At 38.0% G+C, this 20,405-nt stretch overlaps 1 protein-coding gene and 1 pseudogene across 1 annotated transcript; both read left to right on the top strand.

The window, feature by feature from the left end:
* Positions 1 to 4,797: 4,797 nt before the first annotated feature.
* On the top strand, positions 4,798 to 7,460 carry LOC114716714 (uncharacterized; annotated as a pseudogene).
* A 10,366-nt stretch (positions 7,461 to 17,826) lies between these two features.
* LOC114716752 (calcium uniporter protein 4, mitochondrial-like) lies at positions 17,827 to 19,892 on the top strand. Its single transcript, XM_028901801.1, has 2 exons — positions 17,827 to 18,467; positions 19,087 to 19,892. Exons 1-2 carry the CDS (start codon positions 17,865 to 17,867, stop codon positions 19,567 to 19,569), a joined length of 1,086 nt encoding a protein of 361 aa, XP_028757634.1. The 5' UTR covers positions 17,827 to 17,864; the 3' UTR covers positions 19,570 to 19,892.
* The last annotated feature ends 513 nt before the right edge of the window (positions 19,893 to 20,405 follow it).

The following is a 20,405-nucleotide window of genomic DNA, read 5'->3' as shown; positions in this document are numbered from 1 at the left end:
TTACAAAATAAATATGTGGAGGAGTTTGTCTCGTTTTGAAAAAAAGTGTTTCTTAGAAATATTTTTGAAGATTGCCAAACACTCCCGTAAAAATACGGATATTGTGTAAATATAAAGGAATCATTCTCGTGAACCTTATAAAACTCACCAAAATCAGAAAGTTTAACGTAGTGAAACAATCTTATGTGTTTTATCGTACATCATACAAATTCAAAAATATTTTATTTCAGCTTTTACAAGCTACTTACTGTTTCATTCGGGAAAAAAAAACTACTTACTGTTCGGTATTATACTGACCTTTATTTGAATTCGAGTTAGTTCCAATCCCAGTAATAACTAATAAAGTTATCCCGACGGGTTTTCTTTTTCTTCATTTACTAGATTGGGATTTAAAGCCGTGCTTATTAAAAGGTATTGAATCGATCTGGCCATTAAAGTACGAACCACTTATAGAGGCCAAACACTACCTCATAAGCATTCGAGTAAACTATTTTAGTTTTTTTTTGGCATGTAAGAAAATAAAATAGGCGTTCCACTCGTGGGTGAGAGAGGGAGTTTACCCTCAGGGTTAAGGCAGATGATAGACAAGGACGTCACTATGTTAGAGCCCGATAAAGGTTGCCAGCAAATAGCAGCATTTTGTGTTTTGTGGATGCCCACTTGGTTGGCTTTATTCTGGTCGTTCTCATACTCGTTCCCTTTCAAGAAAATGGTGCGGACACAAAGAGGTGCCAAAAAAGGCAAAAAGGAAAAAGCGTGAGAGATGATTTTTAAGTAACAAAGACGGCTTGCCTAATATATAAAATATACTACATCCGGTCCTAAATAAAAGATCTCGTTTAGGTCTTATAATTAGGACTTAAAGATAGTATATCTCAACCGTGTGCAGTCTCTGTGACCCAGAAGAAGCCGACTAGCTTACAGTGAACATCACAAGAAGAATGATCATTTCCAGAATGAAGCTAAACTGAGTGTCCTTGCTACTTATAAATTGATTTGGCATTGTCAAGGAAGAGAGAAGATCTCTGGCTTTCAATGTTCGTGTGCCTGTTTTATCCTTCTTTTGTGTCGTATCATGGGCGCGTTAGAAAGAAAGAAAAAACCGGTACTCCCTCCATCTCTAGAACGATACATGACTTCTTTTTTAGTTTCATTTCTTTTTATAATACGCGGTTCTCAGTTTTATGATGTTCTAAATTTTGTCTACAGATACTCGTATTTAATATTTTTTTCCCCATCCCTTAATAAATGATCTTTTAAACCTGGTTGAAATATAGATATATGATCTTTTTTTCCTGGTAAGTACAATTATCCTCTTATTGGAGGCAATTTTGTTCGAGGCACTGTCGGATACTAAATATAAACATTTCTTCCAACAAGGATAAAATATAATGGTTTTTATTATAAGAGCTAATTAACTAATTTGAGTAAATTAAGAAAGTTTGTTAACTTAGTTATTTATACTTAGAATAATATCATTGTTAAATCAAGTATATTATTTATAACTATTATTTGATGGAACATTTAATATGTACAACTACTACAAAGATTGTTTTGAATAAATAGATAAATATGAGAGATGAAATAAATTAAATATTATATCTAAGATCAAATTAAATATTAAATGAGTTCTTATTTTAAAAAGAGGAGCTAGTATCATCTTTTTAAAAAATAAAAGTAAAGGAGGAGGGAAAACGGATGAGGTCCATCATTCAGCTCGTGGGCTTGCAGGCAGTCAAGTCCCAGCGAGGTTCGGCCCAAAAAAAATCCAGATGTTACGTCAGTTTTTGGACCATACTTCAGCGTACAATTGGGTCTGGTATGCTAGTGAGCGAATGGACATTAATTTTTCTTTTTATATGCTCTTTTATCACGCATTAGATCTTTCCCTTTCCCCTAATCCCATGTGCATGTGCAGGAATATTAAAAATTATTATTTAATCCGAACATATTAGCCGAAAGCGAAAATATCCCAACAGAAGAACCTAGCAGCAACATATAGGATCAAAAGCCACCCAAGTTTAGAGCTGAAGAAGGCCAGAATAATAAGCAACTTTGGCCGGAGATTTACTATTTTATATTCTATAAATAACTATTAAAATGCTACTTATATTGTATTAAAAAAAACTACTTATAAACTAATTATAAACGGTTTCAAACAGGTCCTACGGAACAAAACAGGTGTAGAGAAAATGCAATGAAACAAGAGGAGGAGGAGCGAGCGACTTACCCGGCCAACCAGAGAAGAGAAGAAAGTAACGAATTTGAGAGGCATCGCACTTAGTTTACTTCAACTTCCTCTTACGTTTTGGTTCCTCCCCAGCTTCAATTTACGTAGTCTCGCTGACGTTGATGCCCCTATAGTGGGAAAAGGTTAAATCCTACCCATCCTAATTTTTTTTGTTTTTTAAATAATTGTACTCTCATGCGAACATGTCTCCTTTCCTCGAGGCTGTGTCGCGGAAGAGGATTATTGCCTAATTCGCGCCCAAACATCTAACGGTGGCAAATCAGCCTCATCCCTATTTTGGACGGCTCCTCTTTCTTGGCACTGGCGGGAAATTCTGGCGGGAGATGAACCCTCGGAGCCAGAGAGAGGAATCCTCTTCCCTTTTTCTTTTCTCTTTCTAGAAAAGAAACAAATACTCTCTCTTTTTTTTTTATTATAAGAGACATTTGATGTGTTATGATATATTTTTATATATAAGAGACACTTAAAAGTTGTCTCTACTTTTTGTGTTCATTTTTTATTTTACCCATATTTATTATCTCCAACTCACACTCTCTCTCCCTCCCACTTCTCTTTCTTTAATAATTTAATTTGTTCTCTCTCATGCTCTCTCTCCTATTAATGAGGACATTTTTGAAAAAAATTATACTTTTTATATATTAATTGTTCTTAAACTAATTTAACTGTTTTTTTTTATCAACATACTTCGATTATTTGTCTCTTATAATAAGAACCGGAGGAATAATTTTGTAGGATGCGGCAAATGTTTTAAGTAGCGACGACGGGTATTTCAGTCTTTTCAGCCCAGTGTTTAAAGAGGACAACACCGACGGTAGGTACAGCCCTCTGGGCATGTGGGACCCTCCCTTGAATTACGGGGTGTCCGTTACGTTCTCCATTCTACGTTACCTGATATTAGATGCCTTTTCCTCCTAATTTACAAAACTGCCATTCTCTGGCATTAACGACCCACATCAACACCAAAACATTTTTTGGTTTTTGTTTTTTTTTGAGGGGCGGGGGGAGGAGCAGATAATCAATGTAATCAGTAATTATCGATATTCAGTACTCATTTAGTTTTTTACACACCATTCAAAATTTTATTTTAAAGCATCAAAACCTATAATGATCTGAATTGTTTATTACTCTATAATTTACAATGAGCTGGGTTTTAATACAACTTATTGTTTGTAATTCATGAAGTGTGATTTATTAAAATTTTATATTTAACCCTTATATTACAAAGGAAAGGAATTACTATTTAAAAGCTAAATAAATCAACATAAATAAATTATTATATGATGAGGATCTGTGTGTATTATATATACATAGTGTAAAATATGGAATTGATTGAAATAGTAGAAATATATTATAAATATATGATAAAAATAAAATAGCACTCATGTATTGTACTGTTGCAAGGAGAAGCCGACACAGAAACATAAGCTCTTTTTTTTTTTTTTTTTTGAGCTGAAGAAACAAAACCTGTTGCTTCTGTCTAAAACATTAGGTAAGGTCGTTTTATCCATGGATAATACTCCTCCGGTCCTAATTATAAGACCCAATTGACTTATTTGAGGAGATTAAGGAAGTAAGTTAAGTTGGTTATTTATAATAAATAAGTGTTGTCATTCCTAAAATATCCTTACTAATTAAGTATATTGGCTAAAACTATCATTATTAGAAGGATTATCTTGGAAAAAAATGCATAAATATAAGAGACAAAATGGATTGGGTCTTATAATTAGGACCAAATAAAAAGTCAAATTGGGTCTTATAATAAGGACTGGAGGGAGTAGCATGTAATTTAATCAATTATATTCGCTATCTGAGTCATTGAGTCATTATCTTTAGATAAATAGTGACAACAAGAAAGCCTCAATAGTGAGGTTATTGCTCAGAAACTTAGAAGTATATACTCTTCCAATTCTAAATATAAGACCTTTATAGTGTGTATAAGAGTCTTATATTTAGAACTGAAAGAACATATGAAGGTCTTATATTTAAGACCGGAGGAGTATTACATAACAAGATATGAAGGCTGGGAAAAATAAAAAAAGAAAAACAAGATTTGAATGAATAAATTTATTTAATTATTAAAAAAGTATCAGGTTAACGTTTATATTCTCCGGAAAGGCGAAATTGAATTTAGAATTTTTTAGAAAGAAATGGCGTGAAGGGGAAATATGCAGTAATTGGAGGATGGAAGGGAAGTTAGGCTTGGGGGTCACCTTACCACAAAGTCAAGGGGTCAAGCGCAGGGAGTGGTACAAAGGGTAAGAGCAGAGAGAAACAGTATCCGATGCGTTGCATAGTAGTCGACCCCTAACCTCTCCGGAAGCGAGATGATTCAAGAGGTGGACCTCTTATCTTTGACGTGGCTCTCACCCATTCGATCATTCCCTCTCGTCGGGATCATACTAGCACACCAATTAACATTCCCACTCACTCTCATCCTCTCTCCCTCCCTCTCCTCCCCCCCCCCCCTTCACTGGCCAAATGCCAATTTGATTTTTAATTTCAGCCTTTTACTGGTTTTTTCATTGGCGGAATTCGCTGTTTGATTCCGGAAATGCTCGCAGCTATGGAAAGTTCCGTCAATGGTGGCTTCTCCCACTTGCAGAGATGTGGAGATAGCAGCGAAGAGGAGCTCTCGTGCTTCCTCGTCATACCAAAGGTGGTGGTCACCGGAAATAACCGTACTAAATCGGTGCTTGTTGGTTCCAAGGAGTGGTTAAGAAGGCCGTAGGGACTGGCGGGGGGTTGGCATTGGCTGGTAACTTTTCTGCGCCAATTGGATTTACTTCGAAAATCAGTTTTAGTATTTGGGATTACCTGTTGTTCAATTTCGGTTGCAATGTATTTCCCTTCATTATATTCTCCTGGAATTTTGTTTTGGGGAGTTCAATGGAAATGCTTCTAAGCAATGTTCAGTCTATTTGGCTGGTTACTTTTCTTTCTATTCAATTCCTCTTTGCATCATTCCAATCTCTCTCATTTGGTGGATCAAATTTGTTAACCGGGCAATCTTCTATCCCCTACTCCATTTCAGAAATTCACCATTTGGATCAATGCCAAATGTTTTTAATTCGTTTCATTCCCAACCGGGAGAAGTCTAGATAAAAACATTTACAGATGGTTTTCACATAAATTTTTTTTTCAGTATTGTCGTATTTTGTGTTGTGATTTGAATAAAGTTATTCATTTTTATAGATTTTGAGTTACAATCCTAAATCACTAATTGTGGATATCCATTGCATATCTGAGTTGATCCGTGGATCTGGCGTTTTAGCTGCTGCTTTACAACGATCAGTTTGCTTTCTTGGGACTTTTGGTATGGTCTGGCCATATCGAATGCAGTTAATTGATCTATCGGGAACTTAATTATAACAGCGACCTTTGACATTTGTAAATTTTAAGTAGGTATTATTTTCGTTTATAAAGTGGTAGTATTCGATCAGATGCAAGTAAATGCGACGTGAAATTTTTCTTCGATGATCTTTGCTTGGAATTTTTCCCACTTTCAACTTTTCCCCCATCTATTTATGTACCTTATTAGTGTATGAGTGTTTGAATGAATTGCATAATTCATTGTGAATGCTTAATTGTTATTTTCGGTTGAGGAGGATGACTGGATGGGGAGCCAGTATTTCTCAATATTGCAAGTTTGCAACACATTATGCTGGCTTCCACACGCTCTTTCCAATTTTCGTACTCAGGCATGAACAAGCTCATTGATTTTTCATCCTCACCATTTCCCACAGATTTTATCCCCAACCACCCCCCCAGAAAAGAAAAGAAAAGAAAAGAAAAAAGGATTTGGGTTGCAGACAGCTATACACCCCAGGCTTTCTGAAATTATCTTTCCATTGCCTGATTCCTAAAATCTATTTATTGTGGATTTTTTTTTCATTTTGTTTTTATATTGGCGTTGCTAGATTTACTTTTGATGATTTTCTCATATTTTGAGTGTTATTAACGCTATAGGTTCTTACACAACGGTATTGAAGTTAAGCTACAGAGGAATGCTCTTAGCGTGATAGAAGCACCTAACTAGGTGATGAGGAATGACGAACTTGAATTTTAAAATATGCGGTGGAATGGATCAGATATGGGTGAGTTTTATCATCAAGATGCGTTCTGTTTTTTACTCCGTGTTTCAGATAGCTTTTTACAAATTTGTGGGCATTAACATTTTTTATCGTCAAATGTCCTGAAGCTCCTAGTAATTTTTTTGCAGCTGAATGATGGTAGAGGTTTGGTTTGATCCATTTGAAGGCTGTCTCACTATACGCTGACAACTTATTATTTGTTTTCTCCTAGTTCTAATGCGCACTTTAATCTGAAGGTAGTGTGGTGATCATAATTCAAAATTCTATCGTATTTTGATTAGCTTTTTTCTTTGGCTTCATGTCTTTTGGGCTGGGAAAGTGATTGAGGTTGGTAAATTGGATCCATTGTGTCTTCACCTTTTGCTTTTGCTATTTCTAAAAGGTCTGATGTCTTACTTCTTTTATCGCTCTAATGGGCCCCACCATTATGTTTGATTTCTACGTGCTTTCGTTTGAATTAATAGCATCGGACGACACTCAAAAGTCCCACAAATCGAGGCACAGGATGCAGAGATCATTGGGATCATCGCACAAGCATACGAGCAGGTCCCTCTCTGGCGATTCACAGTCTAAGGGGTCCATCTCTACGCCTCAAGGGGCCATGGTATATACGATCTTTTTTTCCTGGTTTCTTTTTTTACTATTTAATTTGTTATCCACTTAGTAACTAGACTATTGATATTTCCTCCTGTTCACATTTCTCTAAAAAAAATAATTTTATGGCAGAAGTTGACTTGAGCAAACTGGAGATGGCTGCATATGGAGATATTGGCGACACTTTAATCTTGTTGGTTTTCTCTCTGCTCCCTAGACCTGTCTTTTTTGTTAGTAGTCTCTTTCTGAAAGAGGCTTATGCAATGTAATCTGGTTATATGCCGGCATCTAAAATGTTTTTTGTAGGTGGATGCCGTTCCAAATCCATCGAAAGAGCACTAGTCGATGTTGTTCAAAGGCATTTCATGTCTCAGGTAGTTACTGTTCCATCTCTTCGTTGCAGTTATTGCTTGAAATAATGTAAACTGAGATTCAACTTTTGTTTGTGAAGCAAATGGACGAGTTGCAGGTGATCATGGGATTTGTCCAAGCTGCCAAAGAGGCTGAAAACCGTGTGCAAATGAGACGGAGATGAGTGAATAAGGGATTTTATATGTGATATCATCTATGCTAACAAGAACCGGTACTCAAAATCCACTTGCCCTTGTTGGATGTAAATAATTATCGTGGGGTTTTGTATGTATGGATACCAAAAGTAGTAAGGGGGTTTACAGTTAAGAGGCTCTTTCTTTTTTGGCAGCCTAGCTAAAGTTATAGTAGAAATATGTGACCCTTGTGACTTGTTTGGCGAAGCCTCCAGGGGCTTTCATTTTTCTAGCTTATTGCTGACCTGGGAAGTGAGTTTCCTCATTGTATATATATATTCTATCTGATCCCATTGTCCTAAGCTGTGATTTCCTTCATTTGCTGATCGCTTTATCATGCGGAGTGGTAATTGACATTTTGGATTCAGTTTTTTCTTTCTTTTTTGTCAAACATTTTCGAAAGCAGCCTTTATCTTATGTCGTTTTTTTTCTTCCTATAAAATTTTAGCAGGTCCTTCTCGAATTATGGACCTACTGTGCAAGGAGGCAAAAGGTGGATCTCTTCAATTTCCCCCCCTTTTTTTTTTTCGTTTTGGGTTTTTTTGTTGGGGGGAGATACAGAGTGCCATTCAATATTTTAAAATTCTTTAATTTTTTAATATAATATATCCGTTCCATTAGTTGTTGAATTAATGTGATGGTTCTTTTGTCAACACAACCGGACAATATATCCTACTAACAAGTTTTGATGCTTTGAAATGGAAACCGTGGGCATATTTCCTTGATGGCTGACTGAAAACAGCAATACGCAAGGGCTATGACACTTACTACCCCTAAAATGGGGGAGATAAGTAGCTATCATGTAAAGATTAAACAGGTTAAGTATTTTACAAATGACTTTTTCCCACCAATGTCAAAGATTAGTGTTTGAACCTATACTATTTATTTAATGATTTTAAATTATTATTCCCAATTTAACGAGGGGCACACTACTTGAACTACTTGTAATTAATGCTCCTTTTTGCTTATAATTTGGACCAAAAATGTGGCCAACAATTTTTTTGTATTTTAAGAGCGGGATTAGTAGCCCCAAAAAAAAATAAGCACGGACAAAATAAGGGGGCGAGACACAAGACCCTCGGCGTACCCCCACCCAAAAAAAAAAAGAAGAAGAAAAGAATAGAAAAATGAAGAAAGAAGGGAAAGGATAGTTGGAAGAAAAAGGAGGCAGTAGGCGCTGATGAAAGGAAGAAAGCGGAGTGGAAAAGTAATGGGCTCATAATAAGTTGGTATAAATTTGAAGATAAGCCAGACAATTGGCTGAGGAAGGATCCTATGCCAGCTTTTCGTTTTTTAAATTAAAAGAATTTAAAGGGTGGTGGAAAATCAGGGAGCCATTATTACTAATATGTTTGTTAGTTTAAACAAAGCGCAAGAAATGAAATGGTGGGGATGCCTCGCTGTGGCGTGGAAAATATCGGGGGAATGATGAGGATGATTGTAGGGAGCGTCAATATCATCGGATCTTAGGATCAAAGCGGGGCCCACTCGTGCTTTGGACGCTTCCGAAGCGAGCCCCCTTCTCCATTCTACCCTCTACGCTCTTCGCCTTCTCCTTTGCTTATTTTCGATTTCAGTTTTGTTGTTCTTAATCATTTTTTAACACGCGTAATCACGACAGGCAGGCGTGGTGTGGATAACATTTGGTCCTACTTACAACCCAATAAAGCCAACGGCGCGATGCAGCCTAAGTGCCTGTTTGGAAACACTTTTTAGAGCTTATAAGTAGCTTATAAGCTCTATAAGCTCTATAAGCTCAATTGAAAAAAGTAGGGTCTGTTTGGCAACACTTATTTGCAATCGGGCTTATGTCTGAAAAGCACAATAGCTATAAGCTAAAATTAACAGCTTATGGCTTATAGCTTATGGCTTATGGCTTTTGAAATATGAAGAGAGAAAAAGTTAAGAAATTAGAATTCTTTCTTCTTTTGATTCTTATTATAGCCTCAAATAACTAATTGTAGATATAAAAATCAATTAAAATTAGTTGAAAGTAATGAATAAGTTAGAAATATATTTTTATTTTTCAATATGCTCCTAAAAATATCTTTTAGTTTTTTTATGTTTTCACTTTATATTAAAATATTTTTTATGACTTCTTCATATTAAATTATTTTAATTTCATTGTATTATGTTAAATTTATTTTTTTAATCATGTTTATTATTTATTAAACTCATACCCATTTTGGCAATTTTTCAGCCAAATTACTTTTCTTTACTCAACTATAATCCAAACAAGCTTTTTCCAATCTCATTTTTTGTAAACTAGCTTGTCTGAACTCCAATCCAAACACAATTCAGCTTATCCAATTTAACTTTTCCCAACTTCACTTTTCTATAAGCTACTTTTTTCTATAAGCTGCTCTTTTTCAATCGCTGATCCAAACAGACCCTACGTCACTTCCAATCACATCAAATCATTAATCCGTTTTGTTTCTCCCCGTAATTTCCATTCAATGTGGGTTTCATGGGCAAAGCTATCCTGGGCGCGTCATTTTCTTCGACGGGAATGCATGACCATGTCAATTCCTTCTTTTGCCATGAACTACTCCTTTTTTTTTTTTTTTTAAATATTCTGACTTGTGTTGAACAGATTGATGGTGGATGATAATGGAACAATGTGGATGGGTCTCGTTGCATCCAATTTTTTTTAAAGGAAAAATGATGAGTCAGAGGAGGAGAGAAGGATGATGGATGTGCAGGTGAAGGGGCCGAGACTGCAAAATTTCAAAAATCAAAACCTGCCTCCACAAATCCGGAAATCAAAAGTTTTGTGGGGGTTTGGTTTGGTATGCTTCACTCACTTTCTTAATGACTCCTTTATTTCCCTCCCTCTCCTTGTATCCGATTGAAAGTATTTTTTTTCCCATAGTTTGCAAATTAATTACTATTTCATCTAAATAAAAAATTTAATCACTTTAATTGACTCAACGGTCCATCATAATATGAGCATACCAATCAAAAAATGTTTGTGAATTCCCCGTGTGCTAAAATTTAACTGTCAAAACAAGACAACACAGACAAGACCGTCTTTTTGAGGAACGCCCGAGGCGCGCAGGCAAGCCATGAGAGATATTTTCTACTTGGCAGAGGAAGTTGTTTAGTGAAGAATAAATTTTCTGCAGAATTGAACCGGAAAATAACACATTTTCGACAAATCAAATTGATTGATATAATAAATTAAATTCTTAAAAAAAAAGCTGTGATTGAGTGTGACCACGTCAACCAGACTGTGCCCTATAAGTAAGAACTGAGGCACTGCACAAACTTCATATTCAAAAGAAAAAAGAAATGAGGGTCTGTTTGGAATAGTATTGGCTTTGTTGATGTCGTGGAATTTATGTGCTCTCGCCTATCCATCCCCTCATCATCGCTCGCACCACAAATCCAAGACATTGCCGCCGCCTCCTCCTCCTCCGCCTGCCGGGTGCCACCATAATACGCCGCCGCCGCCAGCATGGTTCTACTTCTACTCGCCGCCACCTCCTAGTCCAATGCACCCGAGGCGTCGTCGGCTATTTTGATTTGCGACGTTATTTATCATTGTCTGCACAGCTTCGTGTCTTCGATACTGTCGACCGCCTTCCGTGTATTCCCCCACCCCCCACTGATCTCACTCTAGATCTCTCCTCTATGATCTCTCCTTCCTGTTCTACTGCGTGCCTTGTTCTTCACCTTTGTGTTGTTTTCCAGATTTCGTATTATAAAGCTAGATGAGAGCTTCAAAACTAGTGTTGACTTCATTTGAACACTGTTCGTTGCGTGGGAATGTCAATGATGGTCACATTTGCTGTTTTTGATGTTCGTGAATTAAAACATGTTCTTGCTCCCAATATGTCCCATCAACCTCAAATCACTGGCCTTATTACGTCTGGCCGTCCTAGTGTCGGGTCCTATGTCCTACTGCTAACTAAAACTCACGCCAACATACGCATGCATGCTCGTAGGTGTACCCTCTTTTCTTTTCTTTTCTTTTTTTAATCGCCGTTTGAGTCGATGGATTGAATGAATTTTTTCCCGTGATTCGACATGTTCCACTTTGAAAATGACATTGATATACTCAAGTCTTGGACTCTTGGATGTATAAGAAGTTAAGGAAATGATCGTGGTGCACAAAACTATAAACTTGGAGGAGACAAGATTATGGAGTTGATGCAGAGGTAAACCATGCGCACATGTTTTCTCATGAATTGCGTCGAATTCAAATTTTAAGATGAATAGCACAACTTGATATGAAAGTTATACTACAAAACCAAAAAAGATAATTAAATTAGTTATTGCTATTAATAAGTAGTAGTAAAATTATGATATACAACATGCAATGTTGTGTGAAGTGAAATTGAAAATTGAAAACCAGTAAGTTGAAGACTCACGGATCTGCAATCGGCACTCTCTACTTGACTGCACCTGATAAGGTTCCTGATTCAATTCATCAGTCCCGCAGCTGCCGTGCGTCTGTTTTAAAACTTTTGTAAAGTTATTTGCATTTTTGTCATCAGGAACGTATGTGAGAAAAAATATGACTGCAACGTTCTATGAAAAAGGTGAAATTGCCCGACTTGTGATTTTCTTTCAAGCTCTAGCCTGCTTTTTTAATTTAAAAAAAAAACAAAAGTGGGAAGTTGGATTTGACCCAACATATTCGGGGGGGAAAAGGAGTCAAGATCGTAGTTTATATGGATCAGATTCAAACCATCAATAAAAGTGCACCCCTTCTTTTACGGGTAAATGCATGCTGTGTAGTCACTTTGTTGACCACTATTTTCGGTTCTGATTATAAAATTGTATTTATAAATTATAAATAAAGTTTTATAATTAAGATCAGAAATCGTATAAATATTCTAATATGGAGGCTTTACAAATAAAAGAGCAAAAGCTACTGTTTTGAGGCGTCTGGAAGGAAATAATAAACTGTACAAAGGCAACGTTTGGAGCCATTAGATTGGGATGCATGCATCATAGCCCAAGCATTTGAGAGGGCCTGGCTCCAATTGGGTCCAAGGTCCAAGTTATTGTTCCGAGTTTTTTGTTGGGCTGAACATGCACTTCACCCTGGAATACTCTCTACGTCAGGCCTCCCACAAATATATGCTCCGCTTTGGTTTCGATCTTGCTCATATTTTGCGAGAATCGCCTTATAGAATTAAGAACGGATAATATTCACGTTATGCTCCTCTGACCCTAAACGTATGAGTTAGTAAATTGGTTTTGGTCCGATTTTAAAAGCTGAAAGGTGAAAGATCAGTATTTTTCAGGGCAAAAAAAAAAAAGAAAGACCCGTATTTACTATTTAGATTTAAAAAGAGAGATTTCTTCATCTCTCAAAGCATCTGACTCACACCACCTCCCGCACTGCCTGGAAAGTTTTGGTATCAGTATAAACATGATTAATCTTTTGATTGTGGGAATGTGCGATGGCCTATTGCCGACTCTCGAACTCATAATATCATTCCCCTTTCCCATCATCATCTGATCTTCACAAGATATCTTTATTTCGGTTGAAATATTCCTTCTTCTGTCATATATCAGGAGGGGTAATTTGATACCTTTAAACTTAAATTTTATAGCTGAATTTTAAAGCAATTATAATTAGTAAGGCCGTCTAAAATGAATATTGTCTAGTATATGGGGTTTATTTGATACACGTTTTGCTTTTATTTTTGCTGGAAAGCTGCGTCATTGTGGGTGAGAAGAAGTAGGGAATGTTTCAATGGAGAAGTGAGGATGAGGAAAGTACAAAGTAGTGGGAGGAACTTCGTACTAGTTTTGGGCACTACAACACGCACAGATTGAAACGGTTTAATTTCACACGCAATCAACAACTTTTAATTTGCTTTTAGTCTCCATCGAAGCAAAAGTTTTTCATATCGAGGGGTATTGAGATGTAAGCCTCTATAAGGATCACAAAAAGTTGCAGAGTTTACACAAGATCATGCCGATACGATTTGGTGATGAAGGTTCATGTGCTGCATTATTAATCCCACTTGGATCGGCAACTCTATAAGACAGAACAGCGTTGTAGAGATGGAAGGGGCCACAAATTGGAGAGGTTAGGTCCGCCCCGCAATTCACACATCGTTTTCAATTAAATTAACGTTTTGCTCTCATTTTCTGACAGCTTGCATTTTTGCACCTCTTTTGAGCCTTCACACGTAACCTAAATGCCAAGCCTGCTTATGTTTGCGCCTTTTATTCTTGTTAAGGAATGTGTATCCAGCTAGCTTGTAATAGGATCGCCCATTACTTTGGTTTGTAGATAGCAAAATCATAAATATGAACGTATGATGCTGGGGCGAGTTTTCTTGTTTAGGGCAAGATGTCAACTTGCATGTATATGTCAGCAAATTCTCAGACATGAATATGAATAGAATATAGAATATATGATTATATAATAGGATCAAGAGCAAGCTAGCCTATATATGAGGAAATATATATACTCCTCCGGTCCTAAATGTAAGACAGTATAAGGGTCTTTCATTTAGGACCGGAGGAGTATATATATATGGCATCCTAGAAAGTGAAGTTGCGATATAGGTGAATTTGGATAGCGTGGAATACCATTAGATTCAGCACTGGGCATCCCATTGGTCAGCGCCTCAAAATATCAGCAATACCATCCCTTCCTATTCCTAATTCTCCTATCATTTTCCATTCCAATTCGATCCCATCTATATATCTTTTTGTGTAAAAATAATGCTCTGAGAGAGAGAGAGAGAGAGAGACGGGGGGGGGGTGTGTGCGTGTATATATTTTCAAAATCAGAGTATCCCGTGATAGCCACCTGTGAAATATATATGAAGTTGACAAAAACTATAGAAAACAAAGTGGCATATATGCATACTAATTAATAGAGCTCTTTGCTCTATCATCATGCCAATCCAGGCCTTTTCCTAGTGCACTAACTGGCCTTAGCTTACCTTAGCAGTGGACACTCATTTCCTCATTCTTCATTATTTATGCCCAAATTCTTGTCCTCCTAATAACTACCTACCTGTCAACTTTCCCATTTTCTCTTTACGTAAATTCAATTTCACAATTGTTCGAACTAAGCATGTCCATTTCTTTTGGTAATTAGCTACATTTAATGCAAGTATCTCTAGAAACAGCTCAAATCTTTTCTTAGCTTGTTCCCTCTAATCCCAAATATAAGATACACCTTTTACTGCAAATTACACTACAAATCAAATCTTATATTTAAAACTAGAGGTAGTACATGTATTTATATATCATCATATAAGAAGATCCGAGTGAAAAAATAGTTATAATCAATAGCGATAGACATCCATTCAAATTTAATTAAGGTCACGTGGTCATATATAAATAGATGTTCTTATCTCTTTTATTATGTTATAATAAATATTGACCAAACAGGTATAATTTGGCACTAAATTTCTGAGGAAGGGACCCTGCTGGGTCTGTGGTTTTTAGGTGATAATGAGCTATATGTAGCCTGAGTTGGATACTCACATAGAAAAGCAAGAAGCACATATATAAAAACATGTCCTGTGAGGACCAAAAACTTTATTTAAATCATAGAGGAATAAGGATTAGTTGGTGGCTCCATTGGGACTTCGCAATATTGATAGTGTCATATGCTCCGAACAATTGTGGGGCGACAAATGGACCTCCTCGTATTGTCGTCTCTCCTCTAATCTCATTGCAATACCCAGTGTATAGCAGCATGAGGTGTACACTATATTAGTCTACTCTGACTTAATTAGTGGCCTTACTACTAAGATCCATATATACATTGCCATCTGAACTTTATAAAAGATTTGAAGCAAATTAAATAGTAAGATGACATTTAAATAAAACGGATCCCACCTAGCTGCGCTAGAACAATGGGATGGATGACGACGACGGAATACTTAAGTGTGGAAAATGACTAAAATATTTGATGACGGAAGAAGAGAAGGATAGCCAAAACGACGCATATGGAATCCACCATCCATGCACAGTTCTAATTACTGTAACAGTGCCAGGGACATATGGAATCCACCAGCCTAAACGATTCCCACTCCCATTTTGTTGGAATCCTTAGCCACCCCAACTTGCTGCTCTAATTTCACGCAGCCTTAATCTGCTATTGTTTCACTATTATTCCTCATTCTCGCTTACAACGCTTTTTCTTTTAAGCTGCATAAGGCATCCACGATTCTTCAAGATTCGCCTAGATATATAGAATCCACTTCCACCACACAATATTCGCTTGAATTATATGGCTACTTGAATGACGTGGTTCCAGTAACGTGTTTTGGTGCAGTCGTAGAAGTAGTAGGAGATAATATATACACACATGCACGTACGGTAACTGAATAATTTACTGATGTGAAAATTAATACAATTAGGTGGGGAGTGTATATATATGTGCAGGGCTGGCCAAATATTGATCGAGAAAGCAATTGCAAGCGTGCATGCAACTGTACTGTGAGATACATTGGTTACATTAACAACAATAACGTGTAAAAGGCGTCCGGGATTGTCATATATATGACCATTACAACACCTATTTCTCTCATCACTCTTCTGACTTCCGTGCACTGCTTCTCATCTCTCATTGTACCTAATCCCTAATTAGGTCAGGTAGCATCACGTACTCCCCCTCTTTACCTCTATTACTCTCATTCTCTTTCATTCATTTCATATGTAAATTAAGTAACCTCTTGTGCTTATAATCATCCATTTGCACGTATAGCTTTCAAATATGTGTGTGTGGTATTATTCCCTTCACAGATCGAAGCGCCCCAAACCCGATTCTGTACATAATATATAATCTCGATGGTAACCAATTTGTACTTGTGGAAATAAAAACAAAAAATCTACTTTGACTGTCATCTACATATGCATTTCGCCAGTCAATTAACTACTTAAATTTAGGAAACGAACGGCCATATCTGGTGGTATCGTTTTCTATATCAGATCCATATGTGCAGGAATCCCTCTGTTTAATATTCTATTGGCATAAAAATATTCCCTGTGGACCAGATGATTAGATGGTTTATTTAACGTATTTCACATCAGTAGTTGCAGATATTTCATCCTCCAACGAATTTTAACTGTTCCCGTTGGATGAGACAAAAGGTAATAACAATCGGGTTGTTCAGGCCGAATAAACATCTTAGTTATGCGTAGTGTCTGGTTTGCGTAAAATATATTAAAAAAAAAGGAAAGTAACGGATCGAAAAAATGAATTAAGGAGGAACAATGAAGGGAGGGTGGCATATTAATTATATTTGGCGGTCAATGTCGACCCATTTGGGCTTTTCCTTACGCCCTCGGGTCATATATAGTATATTTTGTGCTTCGTTTGATTCTGTCCCTTCTGTAAATTAGAAGGACATGAATTGAATTCCATCTTTTATTTTATTCTTCTGGAGAGCGGCCACCAAGAGAATTCTGATATAATTTATATTCAAGAAAATCAAATGCATCCGAAAATAATTTATTTAATTTTGTCCAACTACCATGCATTTTCCCACACAAACGATACATATAAAAAACGAATCAAATTGAAATTACTTACAATAATATTTTATGCGTGTACGTGTTCACACCTTTCCGACCCGACTCACTTTCTTTGAGCAGTGAAGTTAGCCTGGTGGGTCATAAACGAAGCACAAGTGATGAGGACAACCGCATATAGTGGCAATTTCGTGCATTATTTGATGATTAAAAAGGAATTAATTAATGTGCAATCAACACATAATGGTTAGAGTGGGAAATTATGAACAGAGAGATGGGTGTGCAGACAAAATTTGGTCGGGAATTGAGATCAATATTAAACACTCGACATAAATGGTATGCATTGGGAGCAATTTATATTACATATACACGTAATTAATCACAATGTTGAGGAACAGAGCTGAATAGTGTGAGAATTGGTCTATCACAGAGAGAGAGGTAAAAGAAGGGGAATTAACTAGGAGGAGTGGGATCCTAGTTAGTGTATGAATGATGGCATATTTGGAAGGGATTGATGTGCGCCAAACAAGAAGTCATCACACGCATGGACAGACCGAAGTGTTAACTTCTATGGAATGAAACAAGGTTCTGTGGCCTCCACACGCACCCCTTTGGTTTTGTGAAATCAAATGCGTGCCCGTCATTCTGAGATCAATGCACCTTCCTCATTTATTCGGGAAAAAAAGCAAAGAAAAGATCCATACTTGACAACATAACGAACATTTCTCAGATTCTGAACTCTGCACTCGATTGCAGCACGCCTGCTTTTATGAAAAAGATTTCTTCTCTCTCTCTTCCTCTTCCCTTGGACCTATATATACTCCCTTCTTTTCTTCCCATACCTCGGGCCATTCCTTACCTCAGTCCTCACTAAAAATCGGTCCCATTTCTCCCTCTTCCATCTTTCTCTCTCACTCATCAATGGCGTTTCGCAAATCCTTTTCCAACCGCCTCTTCCACTGTTGTAAAACCATCGCACAGTCGGCAGCTTCAGAACGCACTCCTATCCCCCCCTCTCCGCGCCATGCCATCCTCCCCCCCAATGCGTTCAGAACAAAGCTCCTTCGAGAGCACCTCGCCTCGCCTCATTCCCCTCGCAGAGCCTTCTATGGCCGCCTTCACAACCGCAGAGCCGTATATTACTCTGGCCCCTCCGACCTGCCGGAGTGTCTCTCACTTCCCGTTGGAGAGAAACTCAGGGAGAGGCTCAAAGCCATCGGCATCGAGGGAGATCGCCTCCGCCTCGATGGTCTCGGTCCGCCGGCGAGGGAGAAAGCCAAGGGTGATTCGCCATTCGGAATGACTGTCAATGATGCGAGGAAGATTCTTAAGCTATCGCGGGTGGAGAAGCTGAAAGCGAAGTTGAGGGAGATCCCAAGGACCTCGATTTCTCACTCTGAGTATATGGAGCTATGCGTTGATGCTTGCGAGAACGTTAAAGAGGGCGCCAAGGTGGCCAAGATGTTGGATGAGTCCGGGAACGTCATCGTTTGGGGAAACGTGGTCTTCCTGCGACCTGAACAGGTAGGTAATTAAGCTCCCTCTGCCATGAACATGATCCCGCTTGTTCCTAATTTCGGATTAATATTTCAGTTTTTTTTTTTTTTTGGTTTATGGTCTTCACACAATCACACTTCAGGAATTACTTTGCTCGATAAGATTAAGTAATGACGTTCTTAATAAATAAATAAACAAACAAAACTGGCCGCGAGATAGAACTAGAAGCGAGCAGCGACGTCCAGACAATATCTCCTGAACACGCGTGGACGTGCATCCATTGGAGGGGAGGTGAGGGAGAGCACCTGAGGCCGTGCCTCATAGCCAAAACGTGGTAATCCGTTCGCCATTATTCACGTCAGCATTAGACCGACGCGAGCTCATTTCCAAACCCCAGTAATTTATTCTTTTGATGGCCGGGATTGAAGGAGCCTGATTCCCCTGTTTTTGAGGGATTGGTAGCCTCTCAAGTTACAAAAGTTCCCTTTCCTTGCGTGAGGGAACGTCCTTCCTATATAGTAGTATTTTTCTTGCCTTTTCTGTCTGATTCGGTGCATCCTTAAACTACATGTTTGGAGTTGATAAAAATATTTATAGAATGTCGACTCATTTGAGCTGATTGAATTATGGTTTTGGCGGGTTACAGGTGGCGAAGACCATGGAGAGCTTGATCTGGAAAACAATAGGGCATCCAAAGGACCCGAGGAGGATGGAACTGGAGGAGATGGAAAAGCAGAAGGCGATGATAGATGAGAAGGCAAACGCTTTGGTTCGAGGCGAGCTTTACTGCGGACTGGTCTTGCTGGTGCTGCAAACCCTGGCCTTCATGAGGCTTACTTTCTGGGAACTTAGCTGGGACGTCATGGAGCCCATTTGCTTCTTCGTCACCTCCTTCCATTTCGCTCTCGCTTACCTCTTCTTTCTCAAAACCTCCACTGAGCCCTCCTTCCAGGGCTACTTCTTCCGACGATTCACCACCAAGCAACAACGCCTAATGAAGACTTACCAATTCGACGCCCACAGATACAATGAGCTCTGCAGGGCCTTCTATCCCAATCATGACGCTACTTCAGAAGCTCCATTCTGTTCCTCCTCCCGAGGCAACATTCTTTGCTCCGCGCATCATTGAAGAGTCATAGCCACATCTTTCATATGTTCGTCCAGAATGGACTAATTGGACAACTTGAGTTTAATTTTTCAAGTGCTTGACCGAGCTGGCCTTTGATCAACAGTTATCAAAGTTTTTCACATCTACCTGAAGGTTCTTCTTTCCGGTTATTTAGTGGAAGACCTCCGTATATACAGGAAATACTAGGTTGAGAGGTGGTGTGAGTGAGACCGAATATCCCCTGATGTATGGACTCCTCAGTACATGGACCACATACCAATAGTTGGACTCCCCCCCCCCCCCCAAATATCTTGGACCAGATAGTAGGCCTTGACAGCTGGGAATACCCCTTAAAAGGGGCCAATTCCTGGGATTTCAGTGAAAACTTTTCAAAGCAACATCCTACAGCCTTATGTTTTCATAATAACAGAGTATCCATAAGGGTATTTTAGAAAAAATTGATAAATATGAGAAAGGGGTCTTATATTTAGACCAAACCAACATAAGAATTGGGTCCTTCGGAGGAGTATAACAGAGCTCTCTTCCGGGCTGTAATACAAGTATTTTTCTGTTACATGTCGGATTAAATATCTAATAGATCAGATTTTTTCAACTATCAAAGTTACTTTATAGTAGCCTGAGAATCTAGAGGTGCATTGCCAACAATTATCATTCCATATCAAATTAAACGATGCACTTTATGCAGGGGAATGATTGTTTAACTTAGTACTACCTCCGTTCCTTACAACGGCTGAGATGAATGACGGAGAGAAAACTTTATTTATAGGAGAAGAAAGAGGATAAAGATTGGATTTCTAAAAACTTAACGACGCGATTCATTTGCAAAAGCAGGGCAC

The sequence above is a fragment of the Neltuma alba genome, unplaced genomic scaffold (assembly GCF_004799145.2).
Source record: "Neltuma alba isolate B1F8T4 unplaced genomic scaffold, ASM479914v2 tig00011687_pilon, whole genome shotgun sequence".
NCBI classification, from domain to species: Eukaryota; Viridiplantae; Streptophyta; class Magnoliopsida; order Fabales; family Fabaceae; genus Neltuma; species Neltuma alba.
Note: the sequence above shows the minus strand (reverse complement) of the source record. Positions and strands in the feature narration are given on the sequence as shown.